Here is a 24628-nt window from a genome sequence, read left to right as displayed (position 1 = left end):
AAACATTCATTTAACCGCTTTGTAAAAGTATTCTAATTAAAGAAGAATGGGACTTGTCCAAAGGAAGTGTGGAAAACAGATATTGCAGATAAATCTATCCTAAGATGAGACAAAACTGCTTTCCCTGATGAGCACTGCCCACCTAGCCTATCAACCAGCAATCCTTCCTCCTGAATTTGTTGTAACTCACCTTCTTTAGTGGAGCAAGCAGCAATGTTGGTTGCAATGGACATTTTCCAGTTCAAAAACTTTTGGTGACTCATCCTGGCATAACATGCAAAAACTTCTGAGACAGTGGTTCTCAGGGTCCCCAGACCACCAGCAGCAGCGTCGCCCAGGAACATAACAGAAATGCGAATTCTTGGGCCTGGTTTCAGATCTTCCAGCAACCTGTTTCAGCAAAGCCTTCAGGCGATTCTGTTGCATGCTGCAGTCTGAGAACCACTGCCTTTCAGCCGGACTTTTTAAATGTATTTTTTTCTATGTCCTTACAAACACTCTGTGGTCCAGCTAACTTGTATTCTTTTTACGTTTATATGGCTATGTGGAGACATGGATATAGATTTATGGTTTTATTTTATATATTTATATATGATAAAAATATATATGTAATATAAATATATAGTTATTTGTACATTTAATATATAATGCAAATTTATTTATGTACTACATATAAATTATATATTTTTGATATATATAAATTATATATATATATATATATATATATATAATTTCTGTTTTCAGGCCTTTGTCCAGACTGTTTATAGTACATGGATTACAATTTCTTCTCTACCATCCTGACCCAGGCTCTAGTGTCCACTTTAAAAGACATTTGTTGGAGAAAACTTTTCCATCCCTCTACCAAATATGACCCTTACATCCCAAAAACTTGGTCCCACATTGTAATGGAATTTATTTTAAATGGTAGTGACTACGGGTTTATTATGTATTCAACCCATTCTGTGAACATCCCCTCTATTGAGCATTGTACGAGGTGTTGGGGATATAGTGGTAAACGAAGCAAACGTTTCTGGATCTTATAAATCAGGTAAGGTGGACTTTTCTCACCCCCTGTCATAGATCATAGCTCTTTGAGGGAGTGCGGGTGTCTTGTACTGCCAGGTGTCCCCCAGGCTGTATTAAGTTACGGTGAGCAGGGCAGAAGGCAACGTGCTAGTCTTCTCCGGTCTTCAGAGGATGCATGGGAGTCTTGTGATCTCATTGGTAGTGGCACACTGTAGCATGTGCTGAGGAAACGGAGGCCATACTATTGGGGCACCTCACTCCTTCTAAACCAGGCTTTCTTAACCTCACCACTGTGGACGTTATAAATTAAGTGATTGTTTTTTGTGGAGTGAGGGACAGTCTTATCCATTGTGAGACATGTAGCACCTCTGACTTCTACCTACTGGTGCCAATAGCATCATCCTTCCCAGTTGTGACAACAACAAATGTCGCTAGACCTTGCCAAGTACCCCTTGGTGAGCCAAACCAACCTGAGTTGATTCCAACTGGGTGTATGTTTCCTACAGAAAGTAAGACTTCAGAAAAATATAAAAACTCTCCTTAGATGTCTGTAGGAGTATTATGCAGAAAAAGAATTCGAGATAGAAATGTACAAATGAGGGGCACCTGGGGGGCTCAGTGGGTTAAGGCCTCTGCCTTCGGCTCAGGTCATGATCCCAGGGTCCTGGGATCGAGCCCCACATCGGGCTCTCTGCTAGGCGGGGAGCCTGCTTCCCTTCCTTTCTCTCTGCCTCTCTCCGCCTACTTGTGATCTCTCTCTCTCTCTCTCTCTGTCAAATAAATAAACAAAATCTTTAAAAAAAAAAAAAAAAGAAAAAGAAATGTACAAATGAGCCAGAGGGTGAAGCTGGAGGTTGAAGAGAATCAGTTGTGGAAGGAACTTTCTTAACTTCAGGACAGTCTTAAGTTTAGAAAGTAGCGCAGTGGGCTATGGTGAGTTCCCCGTCCCTGGGAATCCAGGTCTGGATGCACTTCATTTTAGAGAAGATTTGGGGATTTCAGGATTTTGAGGATCCTACAAGTTCTGAGATTCAGCGCTTCTGATTGTTTCTAAAGTGGCTTTTAAAAATAGAACCATCCCTTGGGGACTTCGGGAAGGGGGCAGAGTGAAGTAATAATGATGAAATTGATGTCCTGGCCTTTGAGTCAAACTGCCTGGACTAGATCCCAGCTCAGTGCTCACCTTGGGCACATTCTGAGCCTTCTGTGTGTTTGTTTCCTCATCTACAAAACCGGTGCCTTTGTAGTTCCTGTCTCAGGAGTCGCTGTGGGGACTAAATGAGATAATCCAAGGAGAGCCCTCAGTAAGTAAACTCAGCCAGTGCGCTTTGCCTGATCTCCAGAGAGCTTGCAAATTTAGCTACTTCTGCCTAGTGGTGGTGTTATGTGTGTTTTGGAGCAGTTCATGAAAGGATAAATAGTTTTGTTATTTGCAGGGGTAATATAATTCAAATATAGAAATGAAAAAACAGCCACAACAGGTAACCAGTCTGATTTCTGTCTGGTTCCTGAACTGTAAACAAAGGTTAGAATTTTTAAGGAAACTCCATTAGTCAGTTAACACTCGGGCTCAATTTTTATTAATCATTTTATTCAGTGATGTTTATTTTCACTTACTTAATTTAGATTCTTGAATGCAGACGTCAAGAGAATGTTTATTTTTCTCAGTTCATTGCTAGAAAGCAAAGATTAGAAAGTTATCAAGAAAGATAGAAGGATATGCCGTGGCTTACTTAGGGCAGCTGCCTCACACATGCCAAAGCCTTGGTAAGAATCTTGAACCCATCAGTCACGTGGCTGCTATGATCGGAGTTCCAAATAAAAACCTCATATTTTCTACTCCGTGTTACTTAAAAATCAAAGTATGTCTGTCATTAGACAGCATCAGGCTGGATATGATAGAGGGGAAGATTCAAGTCAAACAGATACCAAGACACAGTTTGGTATTTTTCCTTTGCATCCTTACCTACCCCTTCCAACTTAGCCAATCCAATTCAAATAACATAAATAACATAAAATTATTTTTTTCCTTTTACTGATTGCTGATTTTTAAAGTAGGAAATAAAGGACTTTTCTTAGGCTTACCCAACCACCCCACAGCATGCGAAAGTAACTTTCTACAACTGTCTGTGCAAGAGACCAAGGATGCCTCCCCCTTAACCCCTGTGGAATGAGCTGTCCAAGTAACCTTCTTTCAGGCATCCATTATCCAGCATACTTACTGCTTAGGTCAAATAGGGAAAAGACTGGTGAAATGTGTATGACATCCATGGTATTCCCCCTTGAGGTTGAACTTCAAAGGGAAATCTGCCATCACTATTTACTTCTCTATGGCAGGAACTCCTAGTAATCTCAGGTAATGCAAATAAAGTGAGAACACTGGATGAGCAGACCATGGAGAGATCATTAAAAAAAAAATTAAATATAACTATTTTTATTGAGGTATAGTTGACATACGATATTGTATTACTTAGATGTATGACACAGTGATTTGACACTTAAGTACTTTTTTACGAATGATCACCACAATAAGCCTAGTTGCCATTGGTCACCATACATGTTATTGCAATGTTATTGACCATATTCACTATGCTGTCCTTTACATCCCCATGAGTTATTTTTTTACAATTGGAAGTTGGTCTCCTTTGATCTTCACCTATTTTGCCCATCCTCCCCCACCCCGACTATGAACACGAGGAGATTTTATTGTGCACAAGATAGATATTCATCATGCCGTAGGAATGAGGCGATCACTCTGGCCAAGAAGGACTTTCACAAAAATGTTCTGAGCGCTAATATGACTATCTATTCTAAAGTCTTCTTCTGCACATTCTGTTGTCTTCCCAGCATGACCTTCTAAATATCTGTATCCACATAAGGAAGTTTAAAGTCTCTTTGCAGCTAAGATGTCCTGCTTCCTCAAACTGACCTTTTGTCCCATAACATACTTAATTTTGCCTTGTCTTCTGCACTTTTGCATTTCTGTAACATTGGAGACCCAACCAAAATCCCTGAAATCTTGTCTTCATTTAACTTTTGTTCCAAGCCTCAAAAATCATAAATCATACAGCAAAGATAGGGCAACATCTGTTCTTCACTTAGCCCTTGATTGCTTCCTTTGGGATGGTAGATGAAGGGATGTTATAACTTTGAGCTATGATCTGAAAGTACACTGAATCAAACAAAGATAATCTTACCTAGAACAAAGTATCTATGAAGGAAATGTCTGACATTCAAAATCATTTTTATGGAGGCAGAAAATTTTGCTGGAAAGAGACTAACTTAAACCAGCTTTGTTAGTTAGATGGAGTTGTCATAACGAGTACCACAAGTTAGGTGCTTGGAACAGGAAATGTGTTGTCTCATAGTTCTAGAAGCTAGAAGTCTGAGGTCAAGGTGTCAGCAGAGCCACGCTCCCCCTGAAACCTGTAGAGGAAGGATTTTTTCCTTGGCTCTTCTTAGCTTTTGGTGGTTTGCTGGCAGTCTTTGGTGTTCCTTGGCCTGCAGAGGCATCATTCCAATCCTCCATCTCTGAGTATATCTGAATCTGTGTCCAAATTTCCTTTTTTCTAAGGACATCAGCCATATGGGATCATGGCCAACACTAATGTCTTTATTTTTACTGTATTACCTCTGTGAAGACTCTATGTACAAATAAAGTCATATTCCAAGGGACTGTGGGTTAGAACTTCAACATATCTGTTAGGAAAGGGAGAGAGGACACAACTCAATCTGGGATACCAGCTTAAGCAAAAAAAGGAATTTATTGGAAAGATATTTGGTGACTTACTTAATTGAAAGAAGAGCTAAAGCAAGAAGACCTAAAAAGGCAAGAGCATGATTGCCCAACCACCCAACCCCACTAGGAAGCTGCTGTATCAAGCGACCTCCACTGACTTCCCCATCTTTGCATCACTCCACATGGCATTCAGAATCCCAGGAGAAAGTCTGATTGGGTCACTACATGGCCAGAAAAATTGGGAGCACCATCATTTGCTCTCCCAACAACATGAAAACAACAGAGAAAAGATAATTCCCAAAGGCTTTGGATTGCTATTACCAAAATAAAGGAGGTAGGATATTAAATGGATAAAACTAAATGTCTTAGCTAGACTCTCCAGCGGGAAATGAGGAAGGGAGCACAATTTGGGAAAAAATATTTTCATGTACTCCAAATTCATGATTAATTCTATGTTCATAATAAATCCTTGATGATTATTAATATGGCCATTCAGAAAAGTTTGTCAATCTGATATGATTTGCCTTTCCTGTAAGTCAAGATCATGGAGGGAATTCCAGCTAATCATGATTCTTTTACTGCATTGTCTTTAGTTATATTTTGCTACCATGTCAGGTTTATAGATAGAGAAAATGAGTTCCCAAGTGAGTCTTTCTCCCAATCTTTGGTCCCTTGTTCCCTGTACTCTGGTCCAGGTCAGGACACCTGCTGTGTTGCTGGCCACAGGAAGCCTCCTGTCACGTTACCGTCAGCTGCTCCCTGATGCCTTCAAGGGAAGGGTATAATTCTCCCCTCTCCACTTCAGAGGCACCCACTTCTCATGTTCTGGCACAGAGGGGGCTCTCTTTCTTATTCCACCCTCTTTCCCAAGTCATCCCACCACCACCTCTTCAAAGAATATAGCCATTGTTATGTTAGTTATGCTTTGAATTAAGAAAAAAGAAGAGGTGGGAAAAATTAAAGCCAGTTGCATAAAATGAGGGATATAAGGGGGTGTCTCATCATTAAATGGTATAAAATCTTAAAGAATAGACTTATCCTCCAAGCTCTCTGTTTGCACTTATTCTTTGAAACTTCCAAAGAACAAAGTGCTGATAGACCTACTGGAGTATTTTGCCTGTTGTTAAATTCCCTGAACGTCCTGGGCATGAAGGTGGTGATCTCCAAGACTGGAAAAACATGCAGGGAGCAGTCTGAGAGTTAGAGACCACATCACTGAGTGGAGCAGGTTGCATCTCTCTCTGGAGGAAAGAAGGAAGCTAGTACACTGGCAGAGCAGGGACTGGTAAGCAGTGAGTCCCATGAGGGAGAGCACATCCCAATAAATGAGGGTGAGGTGGTCTCTACCAGTAGGTAGGACATGGTGAAGCAGGGAGTATTTGAAATTTTACATTCTTGGCATCAGAGAAACAATTAAATGGCCTAGTCCCGAAGTATTACGTGTCATTTCTGTTCATAACTCCTTGGCCAGACAAATCATTTGGCCCCATCCAACTACAAGGAGGTCAGAAGCACGTGTGCCCAGAAGGGGGAGCTGGACATATTTAGCAAACAGCAGCAATGACTTCCACTTGTCAAAATGCAGACTCCCTCTCCAATAGACTCGGATTCAGGAGATCCTTGGAATCTGCATTTTAAATGGGCCTCCTCAGGTGAGTCTGATGCAAGGGAGAAGAGTGGAGTCTCTGGAACACTGATTTAGAACTTCACCTCAGGATAGCCAGGTGATCAAGAGGATGGGGGCAAATCTGACATCCAGTTCTTAGTGCTCAGATGTAGGGGCAAGCCTGGGAGACTTCATCTTGTTATCAAAGGGGGCCACAGATGCCTGGACACTGCGGTCCAGAGGGCTAGACAGAAGATCCTAAAGTCCCCAGGCATGGAGGTAAGTGTTGGAGCCATGCCTGAGACAAAGCAGGCCCTCAGGTGTGTATCAAGCTTCTCAGTGACAGAAGAAGAGGGATATGGGGCCAACTCCAGTAGTGACTCTCAGCCGTGATCTAAGGTTGATACTTAGGTCCACAGAAGTCATGGGCAGTATCACATCCCATTATGTAATTGCTTCTTTCTTACCTCTGGCCTTTACTGGCATCGTCTTCCCTTCCTCTACTTCCCTCTCTCTCTGCCTTCTCCCCATTATTTTCTCTTCTTTTCCTTCCTTATTTTTCTTCTTAGTCCCCCCTCCAACTTTCCTCTTTCCCAGCATTTCCTCTTCGTACACCCCCTCTCCTCTCTGCTCCTTCTCCACTCTTCTTTCTCCTGAATCATTCTTCCCTCCTTCTCCCTCTCATTCCTCCTTTCCCATGGTACCCACACCTTCTATTCTCTCTCCAGGTATTATGCCATCTGCTGCCAGCCTCTGGTCTATAGGAACAAGATGACCCCTCTGCGCATCGCATTAATGCTGGGAGGCTGCTGGGTCATCCCTATGTTTATCTCTTTCCTCCCTATAATGCAAGGCTGGAATAATATTGGCATCATTGATCTGGTGAGTACCTGTGCAGACCCTGCTAGTTTCCTCTCTTGATGAACTTTATTTGCTTGGGATTCTAAATAAACAAACAATATCAGGTTGGGTGGATAGTCCAAGAAAGATTCTGATAGTGGTCTGAGTGATAACAGTAACAACTGAAAAATGCAGGCTAACATTTTGGAATGTTTGCTGTATGCCAGAAAGTATGCTCAGACTCTACATAGGATCCTGACAACATCCTTCTCTCATCTCATCCAGATGAGAAAAGTCTGGCTCAAAGAGGTGAAGTGACATGCCCAGTAAATAGCGGAACACGTACTCAAAGCTTAGCGTTCAGACTACAGAGCCCGAGGCATGTGAGGTGCCCCGAGAGGCCTTCAGCCCATTTCATGGCTTCCAGTGATCCGCAGAAAACATGTCGCATGGGTGGAGGCTTCCAGAGAATGGGGAGAGGCTCCTGGGCCAGGAGTTGAGAGAACTGGACCTTGAGCCCAGCTCTGTCCCTGACCCTGAAGGACTGCAGTGAGAAGGTGCACTGGTCTTCAGTGGAGGAGCGTGTCTTGCAGGAGTGTAGGAGAGCAGCATGGGATGTGCGTGCCAGGCGTTTGCCAGCCTCTATCCAGATGATCTTCAAGAGTCTTCCAGCTCTGACACGGTGCTGATAGTGCCAAACTTGCAGTGAAGATCCAAAGTTACTGTGGGGTTCACTGGCAGTGATAGATCCCTAAGGAAGTTGTCAAGCAGTCACTTTGCAGTGGGGACCATGTTGAGGTAGGAAGGGGATTGGAGATGACAGATTGAGAGCAGGCTTCCCCCAAAAATCCTAGTTAGAGTAGGAGCTGCTTGTTCTTCTCTCCACCACATTCCCAGCCCCTAATCTTGCCTTGTTCTTTGTCCAGGAAAGGATATCCAAGCCAAGGCTGGGCCAGGATTTGCATGTGGTATGTCAGAACAAGAGTTCCTTGGGCTTCTGAAAGAAATGCTGGGGACAAAGGAGTGGAGAAGTAAAAGGGGATGCATACCAGGGAGACTGTATGAATATTTTCTTGAGTCCTATCCTTCTTCTTTCAAACTTCCCATTTTACCATTTTCAAGGGAGATGAAATTCAAGTTTCCAATGACCAGTAGAGTAATAATTATGGCCGGCCAAGCTGAACACTTACTGTAGGCCGAGTCCATGTTCACTTAATCATCACTTCTGTGACCCTCACTTGGGCCTCACAACCATGTCATGAGGTTGATCCTATCATTGCCCTCAGTAAAGGAGCATCGGCGAGGTTAAGTTATGAGCTGAAGTCAGATTGGCAGGGGAGTGGTCGTGACTCTAGCTACTGCACTCCAGAGTCCCAGGCTCTTAATCACTGTGCTAGACTTACTCCCTAATGAAGAAGGCATTTAGAAGCATAAGCTTTTTGTGCATCAGAACTTTTAAAAAAAGTACAACACTCTTACCTTTGGGTATAGAATTTCTAAGGGAAATCATTTTAGAGAATTGCTGTCCATTTTGAGGGTGAGATAGAGGCATCCCCAATTCACTTCATGCAGCTGGGGAATGGGGCATCTGCTTGCTGTGAACATGCCTAGTATTTGCTCCATGACGCTGTGATCGCATTGCCTATCTTTCCACTCGCCTGCACACTGAATTGGCCTGGAGAGAAGCTAGCACGACCCATACGTTCACAATACTGATACAGCTGCTTCTCACCATTCACAGTAAGTGGGTTCTATAAAGTTGCCACAAGTCCCAAATTAGCAAATACTGACTCTGCTCCTCGGAGAAATACAGGGCTAGTTTCCTACAGGTTCTGGTCACAATATTTTCATCGACTAGTCAATACATAATATATGCTGCTTAGCAGAGAGGCCCACAAGATACATGGTGACTGTAAGGCTGATACAAAATAATGGAAAATAGAATCTGCAAACACTAATCAGAAGAAAGCTGGTGTAGCTGTACTATTATCAGTGATAAAATATATTTAAGGCAAGTCATACTGCTTGAGATAAAGAGAAATATTTCCTTATGAGAAAAATGTCAATTCAATAGGAAGGTATATTTTAATCTTATAATGTGCTATGAGACAAGATGCTAGATAAAACACAAATAAGATAACATGTGTGTATCATATATGTTATTCATGCATTTGCTCATGTATGTGTTCACAGGGGATGCAGGCTGACCTTGGACAGCTCTCTTCAGCCAAGGGCTCTTCCTAGACAAGGCTGATAACACAGAGCTGTCAGTAGACAGAGTTTATAGTAGGGAGAAGAGTCTGTCAATCTTTACAAGAGATCCAGTGTATCACAATATCTAATACTAGTGAGGTTTATTCCAGGAATGTAACACAATCACTATAATTCTCTGTATTAATAAAAGAAAGAGAGAAATACCACAGGATCGTCTCTTTACTGCCAAAAATTCATTAATAAAATTCAGTATCTATTCATGATTTTTAAAAATTCCCATTAAACTAAAAACAGAAGAAAGCATCCATAAAAAACTTCCAGCAAGTATCATACTTAATGGTAAAATATTGAAACTCCCCTCCTGAAACTGAGAATGTAAAATGGTGTCCACTATTATCTCTTCTATTCAGGATTACATGAAAGGTCTTATCAAGTTCAATAATGCAAGAAAAATGATACTAGGGTGGGAAAGGAAGAATTGAAATGTTTATTATTGTCGATCACATGAATACTTATAGAGAAAATTCATAAGAATCTAGAGATGAAATATTAATAACAAACTTAATACAGTTGCTGGATACATTGCCATACAAAAAAATTTTCACCAGATTTTACATACCAGCAACAAGCAATTAGGGTCAAGGACTTTAAGGTGGTACAATTTGTAATAGGATAGCAAGACATATACTTAGGAATAAATCTGACAAAAGATTTGCAAGACATTTACACACAAAAAAATTGTAAGATATTACTGAAATACATTTTTTTAAAGATTTTATTTATTTATTTATTTGACAGAGAGAGATCGCAGGTAGGCAGAGAGAGAGAGGAGGAAGCAGGCTCCCTGCGGAGCAGAGAGCCAGATGCGGGTCTTCATCCCAGGACCCTGGGATCATGATCTGAGCCGAAGGCAGAGGCTTTAACCCACTGAGCCACCCAGGTGCCCCCTGAAATACATTTTAAAAGATTTAAGTAAAGGGAAGAATCACCATGTTTGTGAATTGGAAGGCTTACCATGGGAAAGAAGTCCATGTTCCTCAGTCATTCTACCACATCTCCAATTAGAATTCCTGAAGATCTGTATGGAAATTGATAAGCTAATTCTAAATTTTGTATAGGAAATGCTGAGATGTAAGAACAGTCTTGAAGGAGAGGGGCCACAGTTCAAAGACTTTTACTCCCAGATATGTTGTGTGCAGGCAGACGGGGAAGGGAGGAGATGCAAACTCCACTCTCCATTGGGTAGAGAAACTGAAGGATGATTTTGTCCCCATCTCATTTCTCCTCTTTCCCGGGGCCTTCAGCCCCATGTGCAGAGACAGTCCCTCTGCGCCCCGGGATGCAATCCTATTCCTTTCTACCTTTGCGGTTCTATGTGCTATAGGCTTATTAGGAAAAGAGAACTTGGCTGATAAACCTTCTTCTCTCTTTCCTCCTTTTTTTCCTCTTGTGGTTTCCCCTTCTTTTCCTCTCCTTCCCTGTTCCCCTCCTTTTCTCTCTCCCTTCCAATCCCTCCTTTGCTTTTTCATCTTTTTTTTCTTTTCTCACAATTTTCCTCCTTCCCCTCTGGCTTCTCTTCACTTTTTCCTTCCCATTCTCCCTTCTTTCCTTATGTCTTCTCTCCCTCCAACTCTCAGATAGAAAAAAGGAAGTTCAACCAGAACTCTAACTCTACGTACTGTATCTTCATGGTCAACAAGCCCTACGCCATCACCTGCTCCGTGGTGGCCTTCTACATCCCGTTTCTCCTCATGGTGCTGGCCTATTACCGCATCTACGTCACAGCGAAGGAGCACGCCCACCAGATCCAGATGTTACAACGGGCCGGGGCCTCCTCAGAAGGCAGGCCTCAGCCGGCTGACCAGCACAGCACTCATCGAATGAGGACAGAGACCAAAGCAGCCAAGACCCTGTGCATCATCATGGGTTGCTTCTGCCTCTGCTGGGCGCCATTCTTTGTCACCAATATCGTGGATCCTTTCATAGACTACACCGTTCCTGGGCAGGTGTGGACCGCTTTCCTCTGGCTTGGCTACATCAACTCTGGGTTGAACCCCTTTCTCTACGCCTTCTTGAATAAGTCTTTTAGACGTGCCTTCCTCATTATCCTCTGCTGTGACGATGAGCGCTACCGAAGACCCTCCATCTTGGGCCAGACTGTCCCCTGTTCAACCACAACCATTAATGGATCCACACACGTGCTAAGGTGAGTGCTGGGGGGCTTGGTGGAGTTTATTTGCATGATTTGGAACCGGTACCTCTCCAGTTTTTTTGTTTCCAGAGGGGTTGTTCTTGAAAAGCTGGGAAGCGTTTATGAAGATTAAAGAAAATTTACTATCTGGTCGTGACATAGAATAGTGAATAAGGAGGACCTGGGCTCTGGGGGAGACTGGCCTGTATTCATATCCAGCCTCCATAGTTCTGTGACCTTGGGCAAGTCATTTAACCACCTGAACTTCAATTTCAATTTTTTTAAAAAATTGAGATCCCAATCACAGTACCTACATCACAGGGTTTTTCTGAGTATAAAGTTAGCTAATGTGGGTAGAGCACACAATACAGATCCCGACACCTAGTAAGCACTTAGCAAATATTATCTGCTATTATTTATAGGTGGTATTTTCGGTAGTGGTTAAAAGCTTGGGTTTTAAGGTAAAAGAGACGTTATTCTGACTCTTAGTGCCACTACTAACCATTTATATAATCTCTCTTGATTTTGTTTTACTCAACTGTAAAAAAAAAAGTAACATCCATTTCATAAGGCTTTTGTGACAGCTAGAGATAATGTATTCATTTAGGGCCTGACACAAGGTAAGCACTCACAATACTCCTAACAATGTTACTCATATGATTAGTAGGAGCAGTAGTAATAACATATGGCCTGATACCCTAAGATGGCCACAAAATAATGTGATAAATGAAATAAATAGGAGGATGGATGTGCAACAGTAATACCATGTGGTAAGAGGTACAATGGGGATGTGGATAATTGAGAAAGGGAATTTGAGGAGGAAAGAAGCTGATTCGGCTTTAGAAAATCAAGAAAAGCTTCCGAGGAAAACATTTCTTAAGAATTTGAGACTTGGGGGAAAGATCAAGGAAGCCGTTCTAGCAAATCGAACAGCATGAGGCAAGAAAAGCAATGTGAAAGAACATGGGAAGGTCAGGTCGTTTACCCAAGGTCACCTGGGTTGATGGACGTGGAAGCAACTTCGGAGCTGGATGTTCAGTGAGTGGTCACGATGCCTTTCTCTAAACCCTGAGAATTTTCCGTCTCCCCTGGGCTAGAGTCGTTCTCAGCCGTAAAAAAGCATGTGTTAAATAAGTCCATTCATCCTGTAGCAAAGATAAATTGTCAACAGCACTTTCTTTCCTTGCCTCGAGATGCACAGGCATTTCTAAAAAGCAGCTCCTTCGTTGACACAGTCATTTAATTTTTCTGATGGCAGTATTCAGCTGTCCCAGCAGCTGAAAACTGGGGAATTTTCATTTGCGTGTGTAGGAAAAGAAGAGAAAATAAGGTTTGCAGTGAAATAGAAACACTTTGCCTCAGAGACTGCTCAGAAGCCTGAATTCAATTTACTGCTACTAGGGTGGGCAGACTTATAGTTAAAGCCTAGTCTGGTGTTGAGATTCCAGCAGGTGGAAAAGCCTCCAAGACTCCTCCTCTAGGCCGGTGTTCTCTCCTGACTAGTGCGCCTTAAGCGAGGGTCGTATGAAGAATCCAACCAGGGTGTGTGTGTGCAAGAACTTCTGTGTGGGGGCCTAAAAGCTATTTGCCTTAGCAGTTGCCTGAGTCGGGGCTGTCAGCGACTCACAGAGCATGCCTTTGCTAATACGTCCATTGTTCAGAACCGGAGGGGCCTTTTCCCCATAGAAACCATCCCAGAAACTGTTTGGGGGTTTCAAGGGCAGCCCAAGAGACCTGTTTTACTGACATGGTGTTTGATTCCTGCTGCATCCAGAAACTCTGTGGTGGGTTATAAAAGCGAAGATGGTAGTTTTGAGGTGGCTTGTGGATGTAATCTCCATACTTTAGTTTTCGTATTTCTGCATAAAGTAGAGAAGAGTGCAGGAAGTTGGTCTGAGATACTTTTCTGGGGGAGGTAAGGAATGTTTTAAGAGGCGACACAGAGAGGACTTGTTTGAAGGCTGGATCTGCTACAGTGTTAAGCTTTGCAAGGACAGGAATCCTGCCTGTTTCGTTCCTGGCTTCATACCAAATACCCAATATGTTGCCTGATGTACAACAAGAAGTTAAACTCTTTTTTTTAAGTTGCTATTTTTTGGGAACTTAAACTCTTGACGGGTGAGTTAATAAAGCATACAATTAATTCTCTAGATCAATTGTATGAGCACCACTTAAGAACAAGGTATGTTTTTCTTAAAAATCCTGTAAGCAGGACATCAACACATTCAGATGGATTTAAGAAATATAAGACCTAAACAATTAAAAGCAAAATCAGCTTTTTTCCTGTTGATCCTACCCTTCACCTCAGAGAGTTAAAACTAGTCTGGTGATTTTTTAAATGCATTTACGAACATTCATAAAAACATACACATTCATGGATTTCTCTCCCTTTATTTATTTTATTTTATTTTTTTCATCATCATAAGTGCACTCCTTAGTCCCCCATCCCCTAGTTCACCCACCACCCACCACTTCCCCTCTAGGAACCATCAGTTTACTCTCTAGAGTTAAGAGTCTGTTTCCTGGTTTGTCTCTCTTTTTTTCCCTTTGGTCATTTGCTTTATTTCTTGAAACCCATATATGAGTGAAATCTTACGATATTTGTCTTTCTCTGACTTATTTTGCTTAGTGTTATAACTCTCTAGCTCCATCCATGTTGTTGTAAATAGCAAAATTCCATTCTTTTTATGGCTGAGTAATATACCACTTCTTTATCCATTCATCTATCAGTGCACACTTGGACTGCTTCCATAGTTTGGCTATTGTAAATAGTGCTGCAATAAACATAAGGGCGCATGGGTAGCTTTGATTTAGTGTTTTTGTATTTTGGGGGTATTTTTTGTACCCAGTGGTGCAATTTCTGGCTCATAGGGTAGTTTTGTTTTTTAATTTTTTGAGTGACCTCTAGACTGTTTTCCAGAGTGGCTGTACCAGTTTGCATTCCCACCAAACCGTACATTTCCTTTTTCTCCACATCCTTGCCAACACCTATCTTTTCTTGTGTTTTTGATTTTAGCTATTCTGACAGGTGTGAAGTGACAGATCATTTTAGTTTTGATTCACATTTCCCTGATGATCAGTGATGTTTGAGTATCTTTTCATGTGTCTTGTTAGTCATCTGGATGTCTTTGGAGAAATATCTGTTCATGTCTTATGCCCATTTTTTAATTGAGGTGTTTGTTTTCTGGTTGTTGATTTATATAAGTTCTTTATATGTCTTGGATACTAACCCTTTATTGGATATGTCATTTGCAAATATCTTCTCCCATTTCATAGATTGCATTTTAGCTTTGTTGATTGTTCACTGTGTAGAAACCTTTTGTTTTGATATAATTTCGATAGTTTATTTTTGCTTTTTTTTTTAAGATTTTCTTTATTATTTACCAGAGAGAGAGAGAGAGAGAGCACAAGCAGGGAGAGTGCCAGGCAGAGGGAGAGGCAGGCTCCTAACTGAGCAAGGAGCCTAATGGTAGGACTCTATCACAGGATGCTGAGATCATGACCTGGGCTGAGGGCTGACTCTTAACTGACTGAGCCACCCAAGCATCCTTATTTTTGCTTTTATTTCCCTTGCCTCCTGGGACATGCCTAGAAAAAGTTTGCTATTGCCAGTATAAGAGAAATTACTGCCTGTGCTCTCCTAAAGGATTTTTATGGTTTCAGGTCTCACATTTAGGTCTTTCCTCCATTTTCAGTTTAGTTACCTTTGACAAAAGAGAAATGACTGACAATGGGAAGAAGACAGTTTTCTTCAATAAATGGCACTGGGAAAATTGGACAGCCACATGCAAAAGTATGAAACCGGACCACTTTCTTATTCCCTTTATTTTATATAAATGAGGTCATTTTATATGTACTTTTTTGTACCTTGCTTTTTATCCCTTATGAATGTATTTTAGAGATCACTGCATGTCAGAACATATAGATCTAACTCATTCTTTTTAACGGTTCCACAAGCGTGTTAAAATTTATTAATTTCCCATCAGTGGATATGTAGGCGTTACCAATCTTTTGCTGTATCTATCTGTATTGTTTTTAATGCCCTTGAACACTTTCCTTTGTGTATATGTATTCCTTTTTTTTTAAGATTTTATTTCTTTATTTGAGAGAGAGAGATAGCGAGCGTGAGAGGGAAGAAGGTGGAGGGAGAAGCAGACTCCCTGCAGAGCTGGGATCCCGATGTGGGACTCCATCCCAGGACTCTGGGGTCATGACCTGAGCCGAAGGCAGTCACTTAACCAACTGAGCCCCCCAGGTGTCCCTGTGTTCATGTATTTCTTTTAGAGAGCTCCCCAAAGTGAAATCACTCCATTTAAAAATATTAGATTTATTGTAAGATCAACCTCGCAGAATACTGTAGTGATTTGCATTCCCATCAGCAGGCTGTGAGAGTAGCTTCTACTTCTTCCTTTCACCAACACGATACATAATTTTTCTCTTACTATTTTGCTAATTACAGAAATGGACTGTCACTTAATTTGCATTTTCCAGATGATTTGGTAAGTTGAATCTCTTTTAAGTTAGTTACTGACTGATTTAAAAGTTGTTGGCATAAAATAAATTTAAAAAATTTAAAAAAAAAGTTGTTGGCATATATTTATCCTTGTACAGACGCATCTTCACATATGTGGTGCTTTGTTTGACAACTTCGTTCTATTTTTCTAATTCATTTCTGAATATTATATTCCCAATATTAATCCTTTCTTCTATAGTTTGCAAATACACTCCGTTCTCTTCTGCTTGTTTTAACTTTAACTCTTTTCATAAAAAAGTATTTGAATTTGCAAAGCACTATTGATTTGACTTCTTATAGTTAACCTGTCTTCCTTCTTGAAATATTTTTCACATTAATTTTCCTAAACAGTGTACTTTCCTGGTTTGCCTCCCGACGCACTAGCAACTTGTTCTTAGTATCTTTTATAGGTTCTTCCTTCTCTGGCCTCTAAATGTTAGAGTTCTTCAGGGGTCAGTTCTTCATACTTTTCTCAAATGACTTTCTCACTTACTGGGATTTGACCATCCATAGTTTTCGTGCCATCAGTCTCTCTTTAATTAACAGCTCTAGATCATAGCTGTCCTCTAAGCTCCAGACCACAAAATCCAATTTGCTTCCTTGACAGCCTCACGTAGGTGCCTCTTAAGAATCTCACATTTCATGCACCTAAACAGAATTCTCTTGCATACCTCACCCAGCCCCCTACTCCAAGCTTCCAGGCTCTCCTCTGTCTCCGTAAGTGGACCTGCCATCTACGACGTTACTGAATCTGGACACTCTCTGTCACTCTCAGGGAGAACTACCATGTTAAACTGCAGATTTAAAGCTTTAAAAAAGAAAAACCAGTTGGGGCACCTGGGTGGCTCAGTGGGTTAAAGCCTCTGCCTTCGGCTCAGGTCATGGTCCCAGGGTCCTGGGATTGAGCCCCACATTGGGCTCTCTGCTCAGCAGGGTGCCTGCTTCCCCCCCTTTCTCTCTGCCTGCCTCTCTGCTTACTTGTGATCTCTGTCAAATAAATAAATGAAATCTTTAAAATAAAAAAAAAGAAAAACCAATCAGCTGATATTGAAAATACGGAATTCAATCTAAATAAATGTGAAACACAGAATCCAACACAGGGGCAAAAATGTAAACCATAGAAGTGAAGAATGATGCCTGAACATCCCACTGCATGTTTAAAATTTGGAATTTGAGGGCCATCTGGCTGGCTCAATCAGTAGAGCATGTGACTCTTGATTTCGAGATCATGCGTTTGAGCCATGGTGAGGGTAGAGATTACTTAAAAAAAAAAATAAAAAGAGAATGAATAGAATTTGAAATTTGTTAAGTGCAACTTCATTTTCCTCATGCAAGGCATTCATTGGCAAATTATGTCATTCTATGTTATTAATAATAATGATTATGATGCCAAGCATAATTCCAGAAATATGTGTCAGTTACTGAATTTAAGAACTTTGAATGCATTATTGCATTTAATTTTAACAACAACCAAATAGGTTGCTCTTATAATTATCATGATTTTAACAATGAGAAAACTGAGGTTTAAAGAGGTTATAGAACTGGCCCAAGGTCACACAAAGTCTTCGTGATTGTCTTCAGCCTAATGAAAGATTAAAACACTCAAAATTGAAAATTATCTTGCCCTTAAAAAAAAATCTTCCCTCTACAATGTATAAAGGACTTAGTCTGCAACCCAAGAATCACACTGGGGAGAGCCAGGTCATGACAATACTCCAAAACTTTGAGACCTTTTTCTTTTAAAAAGAATAGAATAAAATTTTACTTTGCCAGTTTGAACTAAAAATAGGCCAGTCTGCCTCAGTGGTTTGGAATAGTTTGGTCCCATTCTTGTAGTCCTTTGACTCATGCAAAATTTTTATTTATTTATTTATTTAAATTTATTTATTTATTTGAGAGAGAAAGAGAGTGTGTGTGTGAATGAGCAGGGGGAGGGGCAGAGGCAGAGGGAGAGAGAGAATCCACAAGAAGACTCCCCTCTGAGCTTGGAGCCCCATGAAGGGCTTGATCCTAGGACTCTGAGATCATGACTTGAGCCAAAACCAAGAGCTAGCTGCAGAACTGATTGAGGCACCTGGGCACCTCTGCCCTCCTTTTTTTTTTTTTTTTTTAAGATTTATTTGCAACATCTTATTATTAAGCAAGCATATGGGCAGCCAATGAAATAAAGTATGTTTTTGCCAGACAGTCTTATTGGACTTTGACCACTCAAATTGAATGAACTAACGTAGAATGTAGCAGAGATGTCTGCAGTCATGTTTAGGTTTTCTGTGAGATAAGCATCTTTTTTGGAATATCCAGCTCATGATCAGAGTAGAAGTGAATATACCATTTGGTTGGCTGACGAAGTAGTTTGTCTAGATATGTAGGTTACATAGCCTTTTAAAAAGAGCTTCCAAACATGAATTATTGTCATATATATGTTTCTTGGGCAGTTTTAATTTGTATGCCCATATACATTAGGAAGAGGCATAATGCCATCATGTGGTCAATGGATTCTAAGAGCTTCATCCTGGGTGTGGACTGATTCTTAGCAAATTTGGAGCCAGCTTCTCTCTCCTTGTGACATCTTTAACCTGGCTCTCTAGTTGTTTTCCCCATCCACCAATCTGTCTCTTAGTCTGATAGAAGTCACCTTTCCCACTCTAGGAAACTCCCATGAGACATAATGGCAGAGAAGGGAAGAAATATCCTAGTGGGAAGACACTGGCTGCATTCCCACTCGAGTCTGGGACAAGACAAGGTTGCCTTGTCACCTCTGCTATTCAACATTGCATACAAAATCCAAGTGACAGAAAGGAGAACTATGCAATATAAAAATTAGAGAAAAAAGAGCAAAACTGTGACTATTTATAAACAACATTAAAATCCACTCTAAACCATGAGAACTAAGACGTTTGACAGGATGTCCAGATACTGAATAACTAACCCAACATTCAGTGACTCCTACGTACTAGACATCATCACTTAGAATTTAGATTAGGAAAAATACCATCATCCACAGGAACAGTAACTAAAGTTACTGAAAAAGTACAAAATGAAAATATAAGACATTATTGAAAGGAACCTTAGAACCTTAACTGAAGGAGAAATCTGAGATCTTGCTAAGGGTTCACTGTGGACAGCAGAAGAGGGTACTAAAACATCCAAATTTTTCTTTGGAAGTTATAGGAAACTCATCAGAAACCAGGTTTGCAGATTCTGGAACTTGGTTTATTAGGTTCTAAGGTTTGATTTGCTGTAACTATTTCCTGAGCACCTAATGTGTCAGGCCCTGTGTATGAGGTGGTAGATGGAAAGATAAATGAGAGAGTCAGAATCTCCCTGAGCTCACAGCCTAAATGAGGAAAGAGACACATAAGTACATAATTACAGTACAGTGGGCATTGCTGGCGTTGTGCACAAGGTTTAATGGGAGCCAAAGGGATTGCTTCCTAACCAGTCCTTTTCTCATCATCACTGATGCTTGAATTCCTGCAAGGAGAGAATTGTACTACTCAGTGAGCCTGCTCAGTGGCTGGGCAACTCTAGAGTTGAGGTTTTCCTTATATTGAGGGGAAATCTTCATCCCTATGACTTCTGCCTGCTGGCCCTAGTTCTGCTTTGAGCAAGAGAAAATAAGGCTACATCTTTCTGTATGTTTTAGTTCTATGTCCCTTCTGAGGCTTTTCTTCATTATTCCATTACTCTCCATGCAATATTGTTAAAGGTTTGGAGAACAGGATCATGTCCCCCTATTTGTAACCTTTGTTATTTTTTTTTTTTGGGTAATTTTTTCTTCAAACTGTGGTCAGGAGACCCCTCCCATTAAAATCACCTGGAAGCTGAGTTAAAACACAGGTTCCTGGACCCCATTCACGGAATTGAGGCAAGTTAAGGAACATAATATTTTTGCCAAGATGATTCTTACACATGTTCAAGTTGGAGAACCATAGACTCTGACCCCAGTGGATTAGAATGGTCCAGTGTGTGCTGGTATTGACTGTGCTTTTGGGTTATGACACATATTATAATTCTTAGGTCCTAAAGATTCTCTTAAAGGGTAATACTTTTATGTGATTGAACTAGGAAAATTTCTTTGGAAGTTGCCTCAGCTCAGCCATTCTTCAAGCCAAGTGATTCTAGCCACTTGGGGGATGAAGTGCGATCACATATGCTGTGACCACATAGTGTGGCAGGAGATAGGAAGAAGCCATCCTGTTGTGATTTGGAGTCCATTGGGAGTTTGATTCTGGAGTTGTTTTTTCATTATCTTTGGAAAAATGTCTAGGATCTTGCCAGTACTATTCTCTGTTAAGTGTTCAGAGCCTAGTAAAGTGCCTCGCACATTGTTAGGCTTGACAAGGAGTAAAGCAATGTTTCTGCCCCTTTTCCCTGGTTTAACTATCTTTATGAAGATTAGCCCCAAAGATCCAAGGCAGAGCAAGGATTTGTGGCACTGACAGTAACCTTAGAACACAGATTTTTCTCTAGATGAAATCCATGGAGGATTCCAATTTTGGCTTCTTGGGTAAATAATCTCTGCCCTGCCTGTTTCACTACCTCATTGTGAAAATCAAACTAGGTAATGGAGGTGAAATTGCTTTGCTAACTGCAAAGCTCCATCCTCAGGGGAGAGATAATTATGTTATGAGAACAGACTATTTATAAGTTAGGTAAATAGCTAAGATTGCATGCTTAGCAATGCAGAGATGGCACACGGAGTTTAGCTTTGGGGATGGATTTCTCTGCTCTCAGGCCAGGCTTAGGTGTCTCCTGTTGGTTCTCCAGGTTTAGACCTTGCCCAAACCTAGGACACTCACCCAGTTCCTCAGAAGACTGAGAACTTCTGCGAGCAATTCCCAAAGAACTTCTTGTCAATCTAACTGGGCTCTTGGCTACTGTCCTCCATTACCCACCCTCAGTCTCCCCTGATAAACAGCTTTTTTTTGTTGACTTGGGGATCTCTAGAGCTGTGCTATCCAATAGGGTAACCCTCAGCCACATTCCAAGGATTCAGTAGCCACATATTATAAGTAGAATATTTTCATTATTGTAAAAAGTTCTATTGGGCAAAATAGCTCTAGAGCCTTCTCTCTGGAATAAGGCAGTATATGCTTTTCCTCAGACTTACTTATACCAACCATAGCTCAATTAATAAGCCAATTCTAATGGATGTGCTATAGAAGTCTTTGGCATTTCCATGCACAAGATTAGTATGCTCAGGTTTAAATATGAAATCAATAGAGGTGGAAAATAATGAGGATAGAGAAAAATTGAAAGTGAGAAAGAGGCAAACAGAATGAGGGTTCCACTAAGAACAGTAGGAGAAAAAAAATTCTTCTAGCTATTGCTTTTTGTTGTTTCCCTTATAAATAAGTTATCAGAATTTATCATTGTATTTATTTTTTTCTGACTTGCTTATTATCCATCTCCTCAGTTAGACTGTCCATACATGAGGCCAGATAACAGGTCTATTTTATTCCCAAGTGTTCCCCTAGGGGAGAGTACATGATTCAATTCGAATACTTATTGGTTGAATGGATGGACGCTTTTATCAGACCCTGTTGCTCACCTGGAATGTGTATACTTACAAGTTTTCGCCTCTTTAAACAAATACTTATTAATTCCATAACCAGAATCATTGTCTTTTTCACTGTGACATCACTTGCCAATTTTCAATGTCAATACACCAGCATTTCCCTTTTAAACAGAGATTTTCATACTGTGGGTTGGAAGATGACCCACAGATGAGACAATAATTTAGGTTTGATTTTACTTTGGGTGCTTAGAGGTTTCTGCTAATGTTGGAAAGTTGTTTAACATTTAAAAGCTATTTTGTGGCCTTTGCCTTGTATTCTGGAGGTTATAGTTGGATTCAACATTTAACTCATTGTTTTGAACCAATGCAAGACTTAATCTGGGTGAATCAAGCCTCCTCCAGGGCTTGACGGGCAGGCCAAGCACAAAATGCAAATGCAGGGTCCCTTGATCAAAGTGCAGGTATAAACTTCCATCGAAAATATTAAGATGTAAAGCCTTTTTCTTTCATCTGCAATTTTTCTCTTAACTTATCATGGCATATTTTCTTTTCTTTCTTTCTTCCTCAAGAAGAAAAAAAAATAAATGATTAGCAAATATTTACCATTCATCTGTGTATTAACCAGTGCCAGTTTTTAGTGCAAATACGAGAGCATTTTGCTTGTATGGAATCACCGAAGTGACACAAGTCACACAAATCCTGTTTCACAATTCAAGTGTGCGTGTGTTTTGTGTTTACCAGACGGCGCACGAAACTCATGCAACCGTTTGTACTTCACCTCTTGATAACACACACGCCCCACTAACACTCTGCCGCCTTCAGCTTCCTGCTCAGCAAGGAAGCACTGAAAGGGAAAAGGGCCATGGTTGGCCATATCTTATCCGTTCTTTTTGTGCTGATATTTTTAGCAGAAAGTGTTGGCTAATTCAGTGGAGCAACATGAGTGAGAAAAGATGTGATAGGGTTTTTTGGTTGGTTCCTCCTTCTTAGCACAGCACAGCACTGCCTTTCTCCTGGATTGGACAAGGTCTGGTCAAATAGAGTCCATGACCGCTCAGGACTGTCTGCATTCCCAGTCATTCAGCCATAGACGTGCTGATAAGAAGCATGAGCACAGGATTCTGGTGGACCCGTGACCTGTGGGAATTCAGTAAGACTCGGTGGTAAACATGCTGTAGAAGTTGCTGATAGGCCATGGAAAAGAGGAAGTGCTTTCTATATATAATGTGTTCACCATGCATTTGCTTGGAGTCTTAGTAAACCCTAATGCATGGTGTATCTCCCAGAATTCTGTGCTTGTGGGGCATCATTAATGTTTTGAGGCAGCAAGGAGTTATGGCGTACACACACATGCACACCTAGCCTGTGCACCCAGGTGCCCCCTGTCACTGAGGCATGTTTTATTTTCCCTTCAGACCTCACAGGTTCAAAGATAAACTTCCTAAGAATTTCAAGATGGCAACACTGGTCACCATCTGGCTGGCCTATCTGTCTGCGCTGGTCACACAACCATGAAGCTGGCCTGCCCCTCCCAACCCCGCCCCGTCCTTCCAGTCACAACCTAAAGCATGTCTCAGGAAACATCCTGCTTGTTGGGATTACACCAGGAACATGGGCAGAATAACAGCACTGGAAGAGCTCCCTTTGCCTTGAGTTTAGTAATCAGGTGGCTTAAGCTGCCTTCCAGGATGCCCTCTTCTGTGCAGAAGTGCTGAGGCAAAAGCGTTATTCCCTCCACTGAGATATTTTTCAAGGAAAGTTCCCACCCCTGAGTTAGAAGAAGGTGGGCTAAAGTGCTGGGGTCTGGCACACCTGGCTGTTAGTCCCAAGACTTGACATTTACTATTGATAATAACCTTTAACATGTAACCCAGACATTTCTGGGTGCCTGTTCCTTCATCAGTAAAATGGGAATACTATTAGAACTCACCTCTTGATGTACTATATGCTGGCTAACTGAACATTAAAAAAAGAATCATCTCGGGCTTTTGTGAAGGTGAAATCTCTGTGCAGAACTGAGTCCAGTTCCTGCTGTTACCCAGAAAGTGCTCCCTGAACGGAAGCAGGTGCAATTGCTGTTATTACAGTTGTATATATAACATCATTCATATCTTGGTTAAACAAACTTCTCCAATTATTTTCTCAACTTCCTGATAAGCATTTCTTAAGAAATGAGTCAAGAGAAATCTCTGTGTTCTAAACACTGCCCTCAGACAAAGAATGCAGAGCTCCCTCTGCCAGAAGAAAAACCCAGAGAGGAATTAAATTAAATTAATCACACTGTTTATAAATAATTGTTTAAGCAACATGAGATGAGCCTTGTTTCCTGGGTACATCGTGCCCTGTGCTCAACAGTTGGGGCTGTTATGTTGAATACGCCTCTGGCTTTTGAATTACCTGTAGGGATGTCTCAGACCCAAACTAAAACATGGTAACCATGTCGAATGAATTGGGTGCGTTCTGTGTGTGTTTGTTTTTCCCCATTGGCTCTGCAGGCACATTTGTTGCTAGGGTGCGAGGGCTCTGTGTATCAGCCCCCTGGCATGGGTGCCCACAGCACAGAGGGATGGTGTGTGCTGCTCCACGGGGCAGACTCCCAGGGCACACCAGCTCTAGAGATGCCTGAGGTGGTCTGATGTCACGGACGCAGTCAGTGTGCCGTTCTGACCCTTGACCTTGTATCACACTGGAGACATTAGGAGCTTTTAATAGCTGAGCCTGGGTTCCACTTGTAGAGAGTCTATTTAATGGGTCCACTTGGGAATCAGAAATGCACATGTCTTAGGAAGCTCCAATGTACCGCAGTACTGAGACCCGCTGGTATAGAGGAGAGAGCCTGAAGCCTGTGTCAGTCACCAAGCAGCCCATCATCTCCTGCGACACCAATAAAACAAGGAGGTTGTGGGGCACCCGGGTGGCTCAGTTGGTTGGGCGTCTGCCTTCGGCTCAGGTCATGGTCCCGGAGTCCCAGGATCGAA

At 41.4% G+C, this 24628-nt stretch overlaps 1 protein-coding gene across 2 annotated transcripts in view; it reads left to right on the top strand.

Annotated features, from left to right (window-relative positions):
* Positions 1–24628, top strand: part of HTR4 (5-hydroxytryptamine receptor 4) — a 168141-nt gene that overhangs the window by 106444 nt on the left and 37069 nt on the right. Inside the window, exons 5-7 of one of the 2 annotated variants that reach the window (XM_032851485.1) lie at positions 7100–7253; positions 8138–8179; positions 11063–11631. In XM_032851485.1, the coding sequence (XP_032707376.1) occupies positions 7100–7253; positions 8138–8179; positions 11063–11631 (765 nt within the window). The remainder of the gene's footprint in view (positions 1–7099; positions 7254–8137; positions 8180–11062; positions 11632–24628) is intronic. The other variant, XM_032851486.1, reaches the window with a different exon arrangement.

The sequence above is a fragment of the Lontra canadensis genome, unplaced genomic scaffold, assembly GCF_010015895.1.
Source record: "Lontra canadensis isolate GAN:19392208 unplaced genomic scaffold, GSC_riverotter_1.0 scaffold5, whole genome shotgun sequence".
Lineage (NCBI taxonomy): Eukaryota > Metazoa > Chordata > Mammalia > Carnivora > Mustelidae > Lontra > Lontra canadensis.
This window is presented reverse-complemented; position numbering and strand designations above follow the sequence as displayed.